General features: G+C 42.6%; 1 protein-coding gene and 1 pseudogene across 1 annotated transcript in view; one reads left to right on the top strand and one right to left on the bottom strand.

Moving 5' to 3' along the window:
* Positions 1-21,039, top strand: part of LOC146682049 (NACHT, LRR and PYD domains-containing protein 12-like) — a 233,161-nt gene that overhangs the window by 113,938 nt on the left and 98,184 nt on the right. The window contains exon 6 of the mRNA XM_085448815.1: positions 14,762-14,935. Coding sequence (XP_085304941.1) covers positions 14,762-14,935 — 174 coding nt within the window. The remainder of the gene's footprint in view (positions 1-14,761; positions 14,936-21,039) is intronic.
* Positions 79-3,502, bottom strand: LOC146682056 (uncharacterized; annotated as a pseudogene).

The raw sequence follows: 21,039 nt of genomic DNA on the forward strand, positions 1-21,039 counted from the left end.
TGTGTGTGTGTGTGGTACTGCTGATCAAAGGGTCATATAACATCCTTGGTCAGGAAGAGGGTAGACCCCCCTTCACCCTAGATGGTTCACCCTAGATAACATGGTGAGGAAGTCCAGCAGTTCATCTAAACAAAAAGCACTTAGACTAGAACAGACGTAGCTACGTTAATCCTGCCATAAAACAATAAGAGAAGGTACGACCTCTCTCGTGCTCCCAGGATGTGGGTGTGCATTCCAGTGTGGAATACACACCAAGCCCCTGCAGCCTGCTAAAGATCACACATCCTATCACTACACAATTGATTATACACCTCTAAGAATATATGGTTAAATATTTCCTAATACAAATGACAATAATAAAATCTAAACCCATCATCACCACCCTGTATTGTCATTTTTTAAGGCTATACGGCATATATATATCTTCAGCTCTACACCACTTGTCAACATTTTCAGTGCAGGCTTCATTTCATACACACATATTAGCCTTAGCATCCATGTCACTCTGCTGCAACAGTATGAAATTGGTAAAGGTGTTAGCAATCATTTTATTCACCATCGATCTTACACATGGCAAAATGCAACCTGTAAACAAGCAAAGCAAAGCCAATAATGTAAGAATGGGAGTCAAAAACTTTAGAAACATATTCCACCATGGTCCAGATGTCAACCAGGCTATCCAGCCTTGTGACGTGTCTCCTCCTGATGTGTGGTCCGCCACATATTTCTGCAGAGCAGTTAAGTTCTGCAGTGCCTCATAGATGTCTCCTCCAGTCGTATATCCATCCGGAATAAACGTACAACATGTCTCTCCAATCAGCTTACACACTCCTCCTTGTGATGCTGTTATCAAGTCTAGGGTCAGCCTGTTCTGCAGTACCATCGTTCTGATGGCCTTTTGCTCCTCCGCTAAGGCTGTTCCCAGAGTCTTAGTGAGATTAATGTGTCGCAGTAAGGCATATCGGTTGATCTCCACATGATCCCGCACCTCTGCAACTCCGATGTTTGGGATCAAACTTTGGAAGAATTTAGCTCCTCCACTCCAAATGCGGAATTCTCGTGGCACTCCAGTGTCTACTGTCACTCCAAAAGAGTTAGGTGAGGCTATATTCACCTCACGCTTCCGTCGGTTGCTAGGGTGATGTTCAACTCTGTCCATGAAGAAGACATGATCCGATAACTTCACCACGGCACACAATCCTCCCCATCCCTCAGGGAGTGATAGATAGGCTTTATGTCCACACAAGAAATACCAATCAGCCAAAACTCTTGTTCCTTTACTGCTCGGCACCATCCTTGCACATCCTGTCCACTTCTGACTCTTTGCTTTTACTGGTATCCTGTAAGCCCGGTTGGACTTGCATTCAGTCCTCCTTAATGTCAAGTTCTCAGCTCACTTTGCACTGGTCAAGCATTTCATACACCTGCTCTCATTCTCTGGAGGGCAGTAGGTGTATATGTATCCACATAAACGAAGCGGCAGCTCCCCCACTGACAGTGATCCATTGTTCATCACACACAACGGCAGTTGAGCTGTATTCAGCTTGTTCAGCAATATTATGTCTGGCAGTGGGTCTGACACTTGAGGCCAGGCCAATAAGTCAGTTTGCTCAGAACAATTCACATCTATAAGTGGCGACTTACTCCAGGTGATGTTCAGAGGTGTACTATAGTTGGCCTGGGACCAGAGGACTCTGTTGCCAGGATGAGTTGCTAAGCCCAACAGACACCAACTCCTGTCCTCTGGTATGCTGTACGGCCACAGTCCAGATGTATATGCGGATAACGGCATATGAGCACACACATAGCAGTCCGTCCTATTGTTCAAGTGAGCAGTTGTATTCATAAACTGCCACCAAAAGTTTGTAGAATAGCCATGAGGGTATTGGGTGTGGTTTCCTTGGACATACAGGGTCTCCACAGCTGACCATGATGACATCAAAGCCATTACACCCAGCAGGGTAGACAACACTTTACCAGCCATTCTGATGAGTACCTGTGGCTCAGTTGGTTTCTTCACCGGATTGAGACGAAGGGCCCTAGAGGCTTTCCCCCCCTTTGTACCCGGTCTTCCTGCCACTTACTCCGAGCTGGCCTGGATGTGTGTCACCTTTTTGCAGTGGCTTTGGTGTATCCAGGTGGGTCGTTCTGCAATCTTCACAGCAGTTGGTGTTGTCAGCAGAGCCTGGTATGGTCCGTCCCACCGTGGCTTCGACCAGCACTTCCTCTTTATGACCTTTATCAGTACCCAGTCCCCTGGCTTCAGACGTTCTTCCTGTACAGAAACAGAATCATCTGGCAGATTATTTGCACTCATGACTTCTTTGCTTTTCAGCATTTTAATCATCCAGTCTGCTAGTGTGTTTTCTTCTTCTGCTTTATCATTATCATTACAAAACACTGGAACTCTAAATGGCCTGCCATATATTATTTCAAAAGGCGTTAGGCCATTATCAGTTGGCGTGATTCTCATATACATTTTCACTAGCTCAATGCAGTCTACCCATGTTCTGCCTGTTTCCTCCATTGTTTTCCTGAGTCTCAGCTTTACTGTGCCATTAGTCCTTTCAACCAGCCCTGCACTTTGTGGGTGATATGAGCAATGGTTTTTCAGCGTTATCCCCAGATGTTGTGACATTTTCTCAATTACTTCATTCACAAAATGAGGACCATTGTCACTGTAAATAGTCTGGGGGATCCCATGCTCTGGGATCACATTTTTGCATATCACTTTAGCCACTGAAATAGCATCTGCTTTCTTAGTGGGGACAACTTCTACCCACTTTGAGAACGGGCACACAATCACCAGGCAGTACCTGTAGGTGTTACAGTTAGACAACTCAATGAAATCCATATGGATTACTTCAAATGGGTAGCTGGGTCTGGGAAACTTTCCTCTCCTAGGTCTGAGGTTTCCCTGAGCATTATGTTTACAACATATTAAACATGCTTTACAAAAATGTTTTGAATAAGCATTGAATCCCAGTGTGAAAAACTGCCGTTCGACTGCTGCCACCATCCCAGCTGTCGAGACATGGCAGAGCCCGTGGCTCAAACTTGCAGCAGTCCTATATAGGTTCTTAGGCAATATAGGTTTATCACAAAGATAGTAGACATCACCTCGCAGGCTTGCTCCTTTAGTGAGCCACAGCTGCTTCTCAGCTGGAGGTGAGTGTGACTGCATGTCTGCTAACACATCATGTGTGATGGGCGTAGTTTGCTCCTGTGACGCCAGAACATGAACCCCATGTGTTCCAAGGGCCGCTTCCTTTGCAATTTTATCTGCAAAGGCGTTGCCTAGTACAATGGGGTCAGTGCCACGTGTGTGTGCTGCACATTTACAAACCGCAACTTTACTAGGCAGTAAGACTGCTTTCAACAGGGCCTGCAACAATGTCGCATGCTCCACAGGTTTACCTGTTGATGTTGTCATGCCTCGTCTTGACCACTGAGCGGCAAAGAAATGAAGTGTAGCATATGCATACTGACTGTCAGTATATATAGTCACTGCCTCCTGTCTCTTCTGCGCCTGTTCTAACCACAATTTAGCGGACGCCACTTGTAACTCTCTCTCCTGTTTCAATTTCCCTGTCGCACAAGCTGCTTTCACTGTCAACTGGTCTACTAACATTTGACATTGTCCTACAACCAATTTACCTTCAAAATCATATTTCTTGCGCCAATGTCCTAAATACTTTGCGCTACCGGGAGCGAATTTCACCATAAACTTCTCGTCACCCTCTGACACACTCTTGGTTGCTTGGGAACCCATAATAACAACAACAGCTGCCGACGTCACAGACCACGTGTTCTGCTCCGCACACACTCACACAACAACAACGACAACAAAAAATATCCTCACACACAAACAACAAAAATTAGGCCTATTGTCTCAACGCAGTCTCACACAGTGACTGCGTGCTTTGTCGCACACAGTGGCAAAGACTTACATAGCAGTGATCACGCGCTTTATCGCACACAGTGATAAAGACTTTCAACGCAACCTCACACAGTGGATGCGCGCTTTGCTGCACACAGCGGCAAAGAATAGTCGCACACAGTGACTACACGCTTTATCGCACACAGTGATAAAGACTTTACAACTCAGCCTCACACAGTGGCTTAGATTTTTCACATACCTACTTGGTGTTCCTTATTGCGAGTAGCATCAGTCCCGAATCCCGTCAATCGTCATCCATCGAGGAGAAAAAACAGACGGCTAATCCACCGGCTCGATGACGAATTCTCACGCCTCGGGACTTTGCTGCAGGACCTCTGTAAGTCCTGGCTGACGTCAGTCTGTCGGCGTGTCTCTTTTCCCCTCCGTGAATGTCGACTCCAGGGATCCGGCTCTCGAAGGACCAATTAATGATAGGTTTGTAGTTTGAACCTATCCACTGGAACGTTAAGGACAATCTGCTACGCAGCAAAAAGCAAGACACAAGGCACCAAAGTTCTCTGGTTTACTCATGCATGAGGGAGACCTGGCTGGAGCCAAGCGTCGTTCCACCACTTGACCACCATCAGACTCTCAGCCAGGCTCCCCATAGCACTCCTTTTATTGTGGTTACATGAATATGCATAGGGTCATTAACATATAGCATCTCACATAGGTATACATGTGAACAAAGAATACTGTGTGTGTGTGTGTGTGTGTGTGTGTGTGTGTGTGTGTGTGTGTGTGTGTGGTACTGCTGATCAAAGGGTCATATAACATCCTTGGTCAGGAAGAGGGTAGACCCCCCTTCACCCTAGATGGTTCACCCTAGATAACATGGTGAGGAAGTCCAGCAGTTCATCTAAACAAAAAGCACTTAGACTAGAACAGACGTAGCTACGTTAATCCTACCATAAAACAATAAGAGAAGGTACGACCTCTCTCGTGCTCCCAGGATGTGGGTGTGCATTCTAGTGTGGAATACACACCAAGCCCCTGCAGCCTGCTAAAGATCACACATCCTATCACTACACAATTGATTATACACCTCTAAGAATATATGGTTAAATATTTCCTAATACAAATGACAATAATAAAATCGAAACCCATCAGAAAGCGAGAGTTAAAACACTGAACAGTGTCCACTGAGCTTCTCATGCTCTTCTCATGCTCAAAGAAGTTTAACAGGAAGGACGACTCGTCCATCAGGCGTCCAGCTGTCCGTGACCGTGTCCACAGCAGAGTGTGACCGAGGCTTCATGCTAACACGCACACATGAAGCTAATACCACCACGAGCAGCTGCTCAGTGGATTTGGAGGACAAATGTCTGCAGCTTCTCACAGGCAGTATGCAGAATGTGGATCTCCACAAAGACTGTGGAGAGCTCGTCCCACACTCTAAATCCAAACTTGTCTGCACAAAACTTCTCACACGTTCCCGTCACAAGTGTCTTCTAAGTGAAGCTACCAGGGTCAGGTCCAGCTTGTTTATCTGGAGCTGCAGGAGATGATCCATCCTCACAAAGCAACACAGACAGCAGATATGCAAACACACAACACAACCAAAGGATTCTCTCTGCATGTCTGTGGCTGATGCTGCTGGAACGAAGCTGTTTGAAACCTTGTTGTTCTGCACTTTGGGACCAGAAGAGGAAACTGAAGCTCTGTGCAGAGGGTCCAATGGAAGCAGCCAAGCGCTGTAAGTGTCTGCTGTACAGGGATGCTGGTTCAGCTGTGGCTCAGTTTCACAGTGTGACTCAATAAAAGCAGCAGGAAATCAAAGCTTGATGCTTTCATCAGTGTGGAAATAAGAAAGTTTCCTGTGACAGACGCTGGAGCTCTTTCACTCTCAGCTTCACAGTTTCAGCTTCAAACTTCTTCCAACATGTTTCTAACACGGCCACATTCCACCTTAATGGAGCTGATATCTTGTGCATCAGCACATTTTCTAAAGGCAGCGATCACATCTTTAGTTTTGGATGTTTAACTGCAGATTGTTTATGTGTTTATAGCACATTAATTACAGCAGCAGCGTTGACCACAGTGCTGTACAAGAATCCAAGATAACTATTAAAATAACTCCTAATATTAATATCACACATCAAATATCAAATAACTCTCATGCTGTATTAAAAGCCAGTGAATACAAATGTGTTTTCAGAGCAGATTTACAGAGACTGACAGCAGGAGCTGGGGCTGTTCGATAGAACGATGTATATATGATGACCATATGAAAACGTCTATCGTTTCATATCACGCTCTTTGTTTCCTGCTTATGTGTTTGTGTTTTCCAGATAAAGCTTTCAAAATAAATCTGAAGATCCTGTTGAGACTTTTCAAAATAAACACAATACATTACTGCGGTCGCTCGTTTATCGAGTTACGTTCTAAAAATAAGTCTCAGAATGAAGTAGCAGCTTTATGTTTTACAAGTATTATAGAAGTTTTAAGGCAGTTAAACCCTCACTGCACACTTTCTACACTTTTCTCAGACAGGCATGAACATTTTCACACTTTTCTCTCTTGTTTAAACAAAGTTCAAACCTTCATAGAAAAATAAGTTCATTATTAAAGAGTGAAAGCAAAGTGTTTCTGAAATGTGTCAAATCAGCCTTTGCTGGCATTAAATGAGCTTCTGTGTGAGGAGCACTCGTCCATGGCCTGGGCTCCTCGCTGTCAGGTAAAGTTTCATAAAGCTTTTGAGTTTTTCTGCAGATAATGTTGGTGTCCAGCACGATGTTCTTTTTCCTGCGGTCACTGAGCCACAAAGCCAAAGCTGACTCCATCCTTACGATGTTCTTGTTGTGGACAGTTACAACCTTTTTGCCTCCTTGTTGAAACTATGATGGTCAGCATCTTCCTCTGCCTTTGGCTGCTACCACAGGTGCAAAACGTCTCGTCATCATTGTTGTTTGTTGGGACAAAACGTACAAACATACAGTGCAGCACTGCAGAGTCACACTGCTGTAAATTTGAACACATTCTGTACTGTACAGGAGACACGGCACGAGATTGGCTGACAATGGTCTACAGCCAATCAGGACGCAGAACACAATGCGCTGTAAAAAACAAAAACATGCAAAATTGCACAAAAAAGATCAGCGAAACAGCGAGGCCGCCAAAGGTGAACTGTGTTACAGCGAGGGACCAGCGTATATGTGGTTGTTGGGACGATAAATGTCTTTGAGCTTGTGTCAGAAGACGAGCTGCAGCTTTCTGGACCAGCTGCAGTCTTGCCAGGCAGGTCCCACTAACTCCAACATATAAGGAGTTACAATAATCCAGCTGGGACGTCATGAAAACGTGGATCGCCCGTTCAAGGTTTTTAAAAGATAGAAATGATCTCACCTTAGATAAAAGCCTCAGTTTGAAGAAAGACCGCTGTACAACTGAGCTCAGCTGTTTTTCAAATTGCCGTCAAATATAAGCCCCAAATGTAATAATGCGATTTAATAAAAGAGCTGAACCAGTCTAATAGAGCGCCCTTGATGCCGCCATGCTCCAATGGTGAGGTCAAGATGCTGTGGTCAAGGCAGCGGTCAGATCCAAAAGCACAGCCGAGTCTCCTGATCAGTGGCTGATAAAAGATCATTAAGAATTTTTCAAAGTGCAGTTTCAGTGCTGTGAAGAGCTTTAAAACCAGACTGAAACCTTTACAACAGATTGCAGCTGAACAAATATAATCTTTTACAAAATCTTCGACAGGAAGGGAAGCTTTGAAATAGGCCTGAAGTTTGAGCAGACAGAGGATCCAGATCAGGTTTTTAGTACAGGCTGTACAACAGCATGTTTAAAACAGGCTGTACAACACCTGAACTAAGACTGCTGTTAAAAATCGCTAAGATGTCGGAACCGACAACCTTTAAAATCTTTTTAAACACGTGTTGGAACAACATCATTTGGACAAGATGATGTCTTTATAGCATCACATCGTTCCTCCACCTGATCAAACCACACAGGCTCAAACTGATCAAAAACAGCTGAGCAGGTGAATATTTTAGCCCCGGTGCGATCTCGGGCGAGAGTATCGATGATGGCCAAAGGGCAGCGTCCAGCTCTACGGCCGCTGAAGAGCAGACTCAACAGACGCGCGTGATGTGGATCCTACTGCTCTAAAACTGGAGCTTCTTCAATCCATTAAAGAGGACATTAGTACGCTGTTAAAAGAAGAAGTCAGAAATGCATTGAAAGAAGATTTTGACAATATAAGGGCTGACGTGCAAGGACTGAGAAATGAGATCGCTAACAGCATGGCGGCGACGTGCGGCGAAGTTGATGGAGTAAAGGTTAGAGTGAAAGAAGCTGAGGATGGGCTGTCAATGTGGAGCGATGAGGTGACCACCCTGCAGTCTACAGTAGAGAGTATGAAGGAGGAGCTGTCTGACCTGAAGGATAAATGTGATGAAGGCAGGAAGCGGAGAGCTAACATCCACATCATAGGGATCCCAGAGGGCCTGGACTCGAGCTCCTCCACGGCCGTATCCGTGCTACTACGTGAAGTGCTGGGTATGGATAAAGACGTTATTGTCGACCGCTCACACAGGAGCCCTATCCTGAGAAAGCCAGCTGGTAACCCGCACGCCATCATAGCCGAGCGTCACTACTACCAGGATTGTGTGGCTACGCCGTGCCAGGGCCCAAGCCCCGCTTGAGTTTAACGGACAACCTATTGCAATATTACGATTGGGCGATATGACCCAAAGATCATATCTCGATATTCTTTAGCTGGATGGCGATATACGATATATATCTCGATATTTTTAAAGCCAGAAAGTACGAACAAAAAGAGAGTTCTTAGTCAAAGCTGTGTCCCAAATCTCACACAGGCACATTTATTAACATACAGCGTAGATGTACATGAAACAATTACTCAGGAATAAATGATCAGCATTTATTAAATAATAATGCTCCATAAATAAAAGAAAACAATGTTGTTTTTGTGCATAACAAAAAGCTCACAATCGTGCAGTCAAAATGTAAACAGACGCTGAGCATAATAACAAGCAGCTGCTCTGTTCCCAGGTTCTACTGCGTGACTGACAGCCTGGAGTTTGAAACCCTCTTTGTAACCGTGTCTCTTACAGGTGCCATTTATGGTCCTTATACACACTCAATACAGTAATATTACGTTGAAGCAGAGTACGTATCACTCCGCGAGGCTCCTCGTAGCTGTAATGCTCCAACAATCCATCAAGCGGTGCGGCCTCGTAGCTGAGCAAAGTCGTACCAAAACATCTTTTGAAAGGTTTCTGAGCGCCGTGTAGCACATAAAATCGGTTCGAGGTCAGTAAGCACAACCAGAATTCATCCATAAGGCGCACTGTCGATTTATGAGAAAATTACAGGATTTTAAGTGCAGAAAATATAGTTTATGGTTTTCCTTTGATCTTAGCAAATATCTACGCCTCTAATTGGGACGATCACAGATTTTTCACTAATGTCTTTGCGCGGCTCCCCAATATGTCATCACACAATATCATCTTTGAGGGAGACCTAAACTGCTCATTATCTGCTATGGACCACAGTTCACACAAAAGTACACTTAGTCCAAAGTCAGCATGCGTCATTCAGAGCTTTCTTGATAATTATGGGCTGGCTGATGTATGGAGATTTCATAATCCTGCTTCAAATCAATACTCTTTTTTCTAATGTCCATAAAACATATATTTGTATAGAAAAACGTCTCCCTTTAGTTACAGAATGTGATTATAAGACTCTGGTGATTTCTCCTCTTGTTTTTTCAATGTGTATTCCTGATGCCTGCTCCAACTATCAGCCATGGAGATTCAACTCAGTGTTGTTAGCAGATGAAGAGTTTGTCAGTTACAAAAGGTCTCAAAGAGATTTTTTTTCTATTAATCAGACCCCAGAGATGTCATCATCAGTTTGTCTGCTTTAATAATGTGACTGGAAAAAGGTGTTGGACTTCAAATATGTCCATTTCTGTCACACTTCACCTTTAAAAGTGAAGCCATGTGGTTCCTGGAAGGAAAAACACGACTTTTTCAAGTCTTTGTCCTGTTTTTATGAGAAATGTACGACTTTAATGTGAAACATTCAGAGTTTTTTCTCTTGTTGTGTTTGTTTGAAGCTGCTTCCTGTTGGCTTCAGCTGTTTGGAGTTTCCATTTTCTAAACTTCTACATTCTGAACCTTATTCAGCTCTGAACAGATGATGAAACACTGAATGATTTCAAGCACTTTGTCTAATAAACTTACATCTTTCATTCTTTATACAGATTGGAGAGCTGTGGTTTGTCAGAGATCAGCTGTGATTATCTGGCAGCAGCACTGAAGTCCAACCCCTCCCATCTGAGACAGCTGGACCTGTGGGGAAACAACCTGCAGGATTCAGGAGTGAAGCATCTGTGTGGTTTCCTGGAGAGTCCAGGATGTAAACTTGAAACTCTGAGGTCAGTCAGCATGTTTTAGTTGTGCTGAGATTAACATGATGTGAAAGTTGTGCTGACACTAAACTGCAGACATCAGGCTGATATTATACTGATCCACACTGAGGATCTTCATGGTAAAGTCTGTTTTCTTCTTCTCTGGTTTAGTCCATTGACTGCAGCAGAACAATGTTCACATTTCAAACAGTGATACTCAACGTATGGCCCGCGGCCCACACGCGGCCTGCCCACCTTTCCTGATTCAGAGAGAGGGGACCCTGATTAACTGTGTAGCTTCTTCCTCACAGTTCTAAGTATCAGACACAACAATGAATAATCCACAGCTGACTGTCTTTAGCAGGTCAAAGGTCACGGCACACAGCAGACAGTCAGAAATATTCTAACTCTGATCATTTATCAGTTGTGACACTGTGAGACTTGATCAGAGGTGTGATCATCACAGCAGAGGCCTTTGTGTCAAAGTCACTGAGGATCAAACAGAAACACATGAAGCAGATTTTCCTCTTCTGGCTTTTTATAGCAGATAACCTTCAAAATATTCTGCAGTCGATCAAAAACTGAAGCAAACCATGAAGCAACATGTGAACATGAGCTGATGCTGCTGAAGTGAAGCAAAGTTACAGAGGTTTGATTACAGACACAGCTGAGAGTTTGTAATCTGTCATCATTTTAAAAAGTTTCCATGGAACAGCAGAAATGAGGCTTTACTGTCAGAGGCCGACAGCACTGAACACAACAGCAGACTGGTGGCTAATAAACAGTGAATGATGCAGAAACAGATGTTTGAAGCTGTTCTTGGAGTACACTGAGAGAGAGAGAGCTGTGCAGGCAGGAACAGCCAAAGTCAGAGAGAATTCATGAGCATATTGATCAAACGTGAAGCAGAGTTTGGATCTTCTTTTGCTGCTGCTTCACTCAGTTTTGGTTGGAGACAGATGAAACCTGCAGCTTCAGGATCTGTGAGCTGTCCACTTTCAGCCCCGACGGCGTGTCCGTGTACGTGCCGTCGAGTGAACGATCCACGCTCTGTGTTTCCATCTTTGTGTGTTTAGCTGCTCTCATTTACTGTTTTATCTGTTTGCTGCTTGTTGAAATAGTTTGTGAGCTTTAACCTGAGATTCTGGCAAAATACATTTATATTAAACATCGATTCAGGATTGAATGAATCAACATCGTTTTATTCAAATTAAAACCATTTAAATGGGAACATGAATTTTTTACAGCCGCCTCTAATGCTGGGTAATGTCAGCTGGTCCATGTGCAGCTGGCTGTGAGGCTCAGGGAGCGTCTACAAAGTGCAACACTGAAAGAACATCATCCATAAATATTGAGTAAGAACTGGACTCTCATACAGCGAGACTCAAATGCCTTTAAACATCAGCTTATCCTGCTGATCCGAGTCCAACACTGAGTTTGTAAAAACATGTTTGTCAATCATTTTGTTTGGTTTCTGAGGAAAAAGATTCAATAAGTTGCTGCTAATACACAACATTTCATCATATTTCCTCATAACCCTCTTTTGTCTGACCATTTGATCCCATTTGAATTTGCAATAAAGGATCCACAGAGTTTGGTGACAATAATGACAGTAGATGTTTGTGTGAAAGTGCTGCAAGCAAATGAGTGTGTGATGTTCTTTCAGTGTTGCACTTTGTAGACGCTCCCTGAGCACTGGTCTCACAGGCAGCTGCACATAGAGACCAGTGTTGTTAGTCCAGGTCAGAAGATGACTTGTTGGAATGAAAATGAGCTTGTAGTTTGTCTGCTTTAATAATGTGACTGGAAAAAGGTGTTGGACTTCAAATATGTCCATTTCTGTCACACTTCACCTTTAAAAGTGAAGCCATGTGGTTCCTGGAAGGAAAAACACGACTTTTACAAGTCTTTGTCCTGTTTTTATGAGAAATGTACGACTTTAATGTGAAACATTCAGAGTTTTTTCTCTTGTTGTGTTTGTTTGAAGCTGCTTCCTGTTGGCTTCAGCTGTTTGGAGTTTCCATTTTCTAAACTTCTACATTCTGAACCTTCTTCAGCTCTGAACAGATGATGAAACACTGAATGATTTCAAGCACTTTGTCTAATAAACTTACATCTTTCATTCTTTATACAGATTGAGGAACTGTGGTTTGTCAGAGATCAGCTGTGATGATCTGGCAGCAGCACTGAAGTCCAACCCCTCCCATCTGAGAGAGCTGGACCTGAGTAATGACTCCTTGTCTTTGAATAAGAACAACAAGCTGCAGGATCCAGGAGTGAAGCATCTGTGTGGTTTCCTGGAGAGTGCAGGATGTAAACTTGAAACTCTGAGGTCAGTCAGCATGTTTTAGTTGTGCTGAGATGAATATGATGTGAAAGTTGTGCTGACACTAAACTGCAGACATCAGGCTGATATTATACTGATCCACACTGAGGATCTTCATGGTAAAGTCTGTTTTCTTCTTCTCTGGTTTAGTCCATTGACTGCAGCAGAACAATGTTCACATTTCAAACAGTGATACTCAACGTATGGCCCGCGGCCCACACGCGGCCTGCCTACCTTTCCTGATTCAGAGAGAGGGGACCCTGATTAACTGTGTAGCTTCTTCCTCACAGTTCTAAGTATCAGACACAACAATGAATAATCCACAGCTGACTGTCTTTAGCAGGTCAAAGGTCACGGCACACAGCAGACAGTCAGAAATATTCTAACTCTGATCATTTATCAGTTGTGACACTGTGAGACTTGATCAGAGGTGTGATCATCACAGCAGAGGCCTTTGTGTCAAAGTCACTGAGGATCAAACAGAAACACATGAAGCAGATTTTCCTCTTCTGGCTTTTTATAGCAGATAACCTTCAAAATATTCTGCAGTCGATCAAAAACTGAAGCAAACCATGAAGCAACATGTGAACATGAGCTGATGCTGCTGAAGTGAAGCAAAGTTACAGAGGTTTGATTCCAGACACAGCTGAGAGTTTGTAATCTGTCATCATTTTAAAAAGTTTCCATGGAACAGCAGAAATGAGGCTTTACTGTCAGAGGCCGACAGCACTGAACACAACAGCAGACTGGTGGCTAATAAACAGTGAATGATGCAGAAACAGATGTTTGAAGCTGTTCTTGGAGTACACTGAGAGAGAGAGAGCTGTGCAGGCAGGAACAGCCAAAGTCAGAGAGAATTCATGAGCATATTGATCAAACGTGAAGCAGAGTTTGGATCTTCTTTTGCTGCTGCTTCACTCAGTTTTGGTTGGAGACAGATGAAACCTGCAGCTTCAGGATCTGTGAGCTGTCCACTTTCAGCCCCGACGGCGTGTCCGTGTACGTGCCGTGGAGTGAACGATCCACGCTCTGTGTTTCCATCTTTGTGTGTTTAGCTGCTCTCATTTACTGTTTTATCTGTTTGCTGCTTGTTGAAATAGTTTGTGAGCTTTAACCTGAGATTCTGGCAAAATACATTTATATTAAACATCGATTCAGGATTGAATGAATCAACATCGTTTTATTCAAATTAAAACCATTTAAATGGGAACATGAATTTTTTACAGCCGCCTCTAATGCTGGGTAATGTCAGCTGGTCCATGTGCAGCTGGCTGTGAGGCTCAGGGAGCGTCTACAAAGTGCAACACTGAAAGAACATCATCCATAAATATTGAGTAAGAACTGGACTCTCATACAGCGAGACTCAAATGCCTTTAAACATCAGCTTATCCTGCTGATCCGAGTCCAACACTGAGTTTGTAAAAACATGTTTGTCAATCATTTTGTTTGGTTTCTGAGGAAAAAGATTCAATAAGTTGCTGCTAATACACAACATTTCATCATATTTCCTCATAACCCTCTTTTGTCTGACCATTTGATCCCATTTGAATTTGCAATAAAGGATCCACAGAGTTTGGTGACAATAATGACAGTAGATGTTTGTGTGAAAGTGCTGGAAGCAAATGAGTGTGTGATGTTCTTTCAGTGTTGCACTTTGTAGACGCTCCCTGAGCACTGGTCTCACAGCCAGCTGCACATAGAGACCAGTGTTGTTAGTCCAGGTCAGAAGATGACTTGTTGGAATGAAAATGAGCTTGTAGTTTGTCTGCTTTAATAATGTGACTGGAAAAAGGTGTTGGACTTCAAATATGTCCATTTCTGTCACACTTCACCTTTAAAAGTGAAGCCATGTGGTTCCTGGAAGGAAAAACACGACTTTTTCAAGTCTTTGTCCTGTTTTTATGAGAAATGTACGACTTTAATGTGAAACATTCAGAGTTTTTTCTCTTGTTGTGTTTGTTTGAAGCTGCTTCCTGTTGGCTTCAGCTGTTTGGAGTTTCCATTTTCTAAACTTCTACATTCTGAACCTTCTTCAGCTCTGAACAGATGATGAAACACTGAATGATTTCAAGCACTTTGTCTAATAAACTTACATCTTTCATTCTTTATACAGTGTCTGTGGTTTGTCAGATATTGGCCTTGATTATCTGGCAGCAGCGCTGAAGTCCAACCCCTCGTATCCCACAGAGGTGGACCTGAGTGGAACCTACAGCAACCTGAAGGATTCAGGAGTGAAGCATCTGTGTGGTTTCCTGGAGAATCCACGATGTCGATTTGAAACTCTGAGGTCAGTCAGCATGTTTTAGTTGTGCTGAGATGAATATGATGTGAAAGTTGTGCTGACACTAAACTGCAGCCATCAGGCTGATATTATACTGATCCACACTGAGGATCTTCATGGTAAAGTCTGTTTTCTTCTTCTCTGGTTTAGTCCATTGACTGCAGCAGAACAATGTTCACATTTCAAACAGTGATACTCAACGTATGGCCCGCGGCCCACACGCGGCCTGCCCACCTTTCCTGATTCAGAGAGAGGGGACCCTGATTAACTGTGTAGCTTCTTCCTCACAGTTCTAAGTATCAGACACAACAATGAATAATCCACAGCTGACTGTCTTTAGCAGGTCAAAGGTCACGGCACACAGCAGACAGTCAGAAATATTCTAACTCTGATCATTTATCAGTTGTGACACTGTGAGACTTGATCAGAGGTGTGATCATCACAGCAGAGGCCTTTGTGTCAAAGTCACTGAGGATCAAACAGAAACACATGAAGCAGATTTTCCTCTTCTGGCTTTTTATAGCAGATAACCTTCAAAATATTCTGCAGTCGATCAAAAACTGAAGCAAACCATGAAGCAACATGTGAACATGAGCTGATGCTGCTGAAGTGAAGCAAAGTTACAGAGGTTTGATTACAGACACAGCTGAGAGTTTGTAATCTGTCATCATTTTAAAAAGTTTCCATGGAACAGCAGAAATGAGGCTTTACTGTCAGAGGCCGACAGCACTGAACACAACAGCAGACTGGTGGCTAATAAACAGTGAATGATGCAGAAACAGATGTTTGAAGCTGTTCTTGGAGTACACTGAGAGAGAGAGAGCTGTGCAGGCAGGAACAGCCAAAGTCAGAGAGAATTCATGAGCATATTGATCAAACGTGAAGCAGAGTTTGGATCTTCTTTTGCTGCTGCTTCACTCAGTTTTGGTTGGAAACAGATGAAACCTGCAGCTTCAGGATCTGTGAGCTGTCCACTTTCAGCCCCGACGGCGTGTCCGTGTACGTGCCGTCGAGTGAACGATCCACGCTCTGTGTTTCCATCTTTGTGTGTTTAGCTGCTCTCATTTACTGTTTTAGCTGTTTGCTGCTTGTTGAAATAGTTTGTGAGCTTTAACCTGAGATTCTGGCAAAATACATTTATATTAAACATCGATTCAGGATTGAATGAATCAACATAGTTTTATTCAAATTAAAACCATTTAAATGGGAACATGAATTTTTTACAGCCGCCTCTAATGCTGGGTAATGTCAGCTGGTCCATGTGCAGCTGGCTGTGAGGCTCAGGGAGCGTCTACAAAGTGCAACACTGAAAGAACATCATCCATAAATATTGAGTAAGAACTGGACTCTCATACAGCGAGACTCAAATGCCTTTAAACATCAGCTTATCCTGCTGATCCGAGTCCAACACTGAGTTTGTAAAAACATGTTTGTCAATCATTTTGTTTGGTTTCTGAGGAAAATGATTCAATAAGTTGCTGCTAATACACAACATTTCATCATATTTCCTCATAACCCTCTTTTGTCTGACCATTTGATCCCATTTGAATTTGCAATAAAGGATCCACAGAGTTTGGTGACAATAATGACAGTAGATGTTTGTGTGAAAGTGCTGGAAGCAAATGAGTGTGTGATGTTCTTTCAGTGTTGCACTTTGTAGACGCTCCCTGAGCACTGGTCTCACAGCCAGCTGCACATAGAGACCAGTGTTGTTAGTCCAGGTCAGAAGATGACTTGTTGGAATGAAAATGAGCTTGTAGTTTGTCTGCTTTAATAATGTGACTGGAAAAAGGTGTTGGACTTCAAATATGTCCATTTCTGTCACACTTCACCTTTAAAAGTGAAGCCATGTGGTTCCTGGAAGGAAAAACATGACTTTTTCAAGTCTTTGTCCTGTTTTTATGAGAAATGTACGACTTTAATGTTCTTCTTTTTTTTTAACTCAATTTTTATTATAATTTACAACATTGCAACTTGTACTTGTCAATGTTCACAAGTAGGACAGTTACAGGAACCGCAATGCAGAAATGTAGTTTAAAATAAGAACTGCAATTAGGAAGCACAAAACAAAACCCAAGCAAAACAAACAAACAGACAACAACATAACAAAAAGAAAACAAAACAAAAACTTTATGTAATATTAAATAACATGTGATAGGGCTGGGCGATATATCAAAAATTTATCGTTACCGAAATTTATGACTCTCATCGACGTCATTTTGCCCATGTCGGTAAATTCGGTATTTAAAAAAAAAAAGGAAAGGCATGTGCAGGTTGGCGATGTTCATGTCCCTTTAAGACGCTGTGCTACGTTACAGACTTGACGGGGTGGAGTCACATGACTCTACTACCTGTAACAAGACGAGACACGGGTGAACAAATGGAGGACGATTTAAATGTTGAAGCAGCAGCGACGGAGGTAGGCTGGTGGAGGAGGAAGAGGAGACGCTTGTTAACAAAAAAAATGCATCATCAATCGTTTGGCAACATTTTGGATTCAACAAGGATGATATTGATCAAAAAATTGTTAAATGTAAACTCTGCAAAAAGACTGTTGCGTCAAGTCAAGGTAACACAACCAACCTATTAATAAATAATATTTATTATTAAACTATTTTGTTTACAAGGGATATACATTTTTTAGAGAGCATGGTTACATATTGTATCCGACACTTTTTATTTTGTTCAGTTAATAAATCTTAACCACTAAAAGTACTTACTACTATTGTCTTCATTTATTTTCAGTGACATTTTACAGTCCTTTAAAGTGGTAATAATATAATTGCAATGAATAGGTCTAGGGGGAATAATATTATCAAAATAACTGGAGGAACTATGCTGCCTGCCACAGCCCCATCAAATGAAAAAAAAAAAAAGTTTGTTTTTTGGCACTTGGGGTGGTTATCGTCCATTTATCGTTATCGAGGTTAACTGCTCAATTTATCATGATATTGATTTTAGGCCATATCGCCCAGCCCTAACATGTGACAAACTTAGCCGTAAATGGACAAAACGAAACAGACCTATGCTAAATTATTGAAACAGTAAAGCATGTATGGGTTGCCAACGCTCAGTAAACAATTCTCTCTGAATCTGCAGAGCAGATGTTATTTCCTCCATCTGGTAAATTTCTCTTGCTTTATCGATCCACATTTTGTATGAAGGTGGGTCAAGATTCAGCCATTTAATAGTGATACACTTTAGTGCTGCTGTAAGATTCTTAAGAGATACTTTTTATTGTTTCCCGCAAAACCCTTTGGTAAGACTCCTAAAATGGCTAACTGTTGGTCTTTTGTTAATGGTTGTTGGAAAACTGTACTGAGAACTTTAAATATGTCATTCCAAAGTGAGCAGAGTTTTGGGCATGACCAGAATATATGTGAGTGGGTTCCTAAAGAAGTACCACAATTTCGCCAGCAGGTGTCAGGATTTGTAGGCTTCATTTTGGCCATTATCTCTGGGGTTCTAAAATATCTCATGACCACCTTCCATTTAAATTCTCTCCACAGCCCAGAATTAGTCACCAGATGGGCTTCACCGAACACCTCTTCCCAGGTGTCCTCTGAGATTTGAGTGCCAGTCTCAGCTTCCCACCTTGCCTTAATATCCAAAGTTGCATTTGTATTGAAACTCATAAATGCGTTATAAAAATGACTGATTAATTTTGGGGAGGAATTACTTTGAAATATTTTTAGAAATATTTCCTCAATGGGTGAGGGCTCCAAAACTTGCCTCCATTCTTTATGTTTTGTCAAAAAGCTTCTTAGCTGCAGAAATCTAAAAAAGTCAGAAGAAGGAAGCCGAAACTGACCTCAACTGTTCAAATGAGCTCAGGTGCCCATTCCTCACAACATGACAAAGTTTATGAAGCCTGCTATGTGACCATGCTCTGAAGCCAGAGTCTTCCACAATAGGAGAAAAACCCTGCAGGGAGGAGAGGCTTGATAGAATTGAAATTTCTTTTGGAAGACCAAATGATTGTTTGATTCTACGCCAAATCTTTAGTGTGACCCTCGTCCGTTCCCCCATATGCACATTTTTAATTGAAATGTTAGAACAAAGCAGGGATTCCAATGATCTTTCGCACATTGTCTTCTCAATGTTTAGCCACTGAGTTTAAGACAAATCCCGCACCCATACAGTCAGGGGTCTCATCTGAGCTGCCCAGAAATAATATTTCAGGTTTGGAACAGCCAATCCCCCCTGCAGGTTTGACAGTTTTAATGTTTGGAACTTGATCCTTGGGCGTTTGCTTTGCCATATAAATTTGGAAAAAAGTTTATCTAAATTATCAAATGTAGAGTTGGGAATGTTAATAGGCAGCATTTGAAAAAGGTCTAGAAGTCTTGGCAATACATTCATACGTATACTCTCGATCCGACCCAAGAAAGACAGAGGCAGGACTGTCCATCTCTCTAAATCTTTTTTTATTTTTGCAACTATAACTTCATAATTTACTTTAAACAAGTCTGATAATGAGTGAGGAATTTGAATTCCTAAATACTTGATACCTTCGTTTGGCCATTTAAAGCCACATCGCTCCTTGAATGTTAGTGAAATGTTTCCTCCTATATCCATTGCCAATGTTTTGTCAATATGGCACTATATTGCAGGAAGGCAATATAGTGCCATAGTTGTCATGGTCCTGGGTCGTTGACCCAGCGTTTTGTGTTTTTGTGACTATTTCCCTCTGTTCTAGTTATTCTGTGTCCTCCCCCCTTGTGTCCGGTTCGGGTTCTAGATTTCCTGTTTTACTTTGTAGGTCTGTGTCTCGTTATGCCCATTAAGTTCCAGCTGTGTCCCCTCCTGTGTGCCATTTCCTCATTACCTGGTGTGTGTATTTATAGTTGGTGTCTGCCTGTGCTCCTCGTCGGCTCGTCTGCGTTCATCCATGTATCACTGCATTCCTCTGTGTAGCTCTGCATTCTATGGTGTTTCGTTCCTGTCTCTGCGTCTCTCTGCCCCGCACCCCTTTTGTATGGTCTCAGGTTTGTCTTTAGTTTCTCCCAGTTTAGGTTTGTAATTGCTCATGTTGAGTTGCCTGTTTTTGCCACCACCACCACCTTGTAAATAAACATCACTCTGTCATCAGTTCGCTGCATCTTGGGTCCTCCTTTTCCTCCACACCACACGGCTCCCTCCGCCAGCCGTGACAATAGTGCCTTCCTGCAATGAACCCCGTTTGATCTGGATTTATAACCTGTGTAATAATTTTACTAACTCTTTTGGCTAAAATCGTGGTGAGAATGCACAAATCAGTATTAAGTAATGAGATTGGCCTGTATGATTGACAGTTTGTGGGGTCCTTGCCCTCTTTATGGATTACAACAACTGTAGCATCGTTCCAGGACGACGCGCACACACATACACTTACACTGATAAGCACGCACTCATCCCCCTCCCTTTCCAAACGCCTTCGATGCTTGTTTCCTGTGGGGGAAGACGGCGGGTCCGTGTGCCACGCTGGAATGGTAGCGCTGTGTAGGACGACTGCTGTGTTCCTTCGTATTACTCCTCACCCCCTACCCAACCCCGGTGGCTTGTCACGTGCTCCAATGTTGTAATGTGGACATTTATGTGCTCTCTGTGCAGAGGAGTTTTTTTTGTTTCCTGTTCTCATGCTGTCCTCCCATAGGTGCCAAGCGTGAGAAGAGGTCTCTTTTTTTCCTCATGTACTTTTCCCATTGTTGTGTACTTTTTCAGTTTTTTTTTTTTTTTCTGTAACGCTGCCGATCTCCGACTGTATTCCCATGTGATGTCTTTGTTGTGTGTGTAAGTCGGGGGGGAGGGGTCCTATTCCTCTGCGGGGCAACCTGCATATGGCCAATAAAGCATTCATTCAATTCAATTCAATTCATAGTCCCAGTCTCCAGAGCGCAGTGGTAAGCTTTCAGTAATAAGGGTGCGACTTTGTCCTTAAGTTTTTTAAGTGCTAAGCCTTTTAAGTGTTAAGGTTTGAAATCACCTGTAAAATTTCTTGTTCATCTAACTCCTTTGCTACAGACTCTGGCAGTGTTTTTAAATTGATCTTTTCTAAGAAATCAGATAGTCTATTGTTATCTTTACATGTATCTGAATTTTTATATAATGACTCGAAAAAATTGGCAAAA

This window comes from Copadichromis virginalis, linkage group LG23 (assembly GCF_057382275.1).
Source record: "Copadichromis virginalis isolate Kocher_CV1m ecotype Utaka linkage group LG23, C_Virginalis_male_GT1.1, whole genome shotgun sequence".
NCBI classification, from domain to species: Eukaryota; Metazoa; Chordata; class Actinopteri; order Cichliformes; family Cichlidae; genus Copadichromis; species Copadichromis virginalis.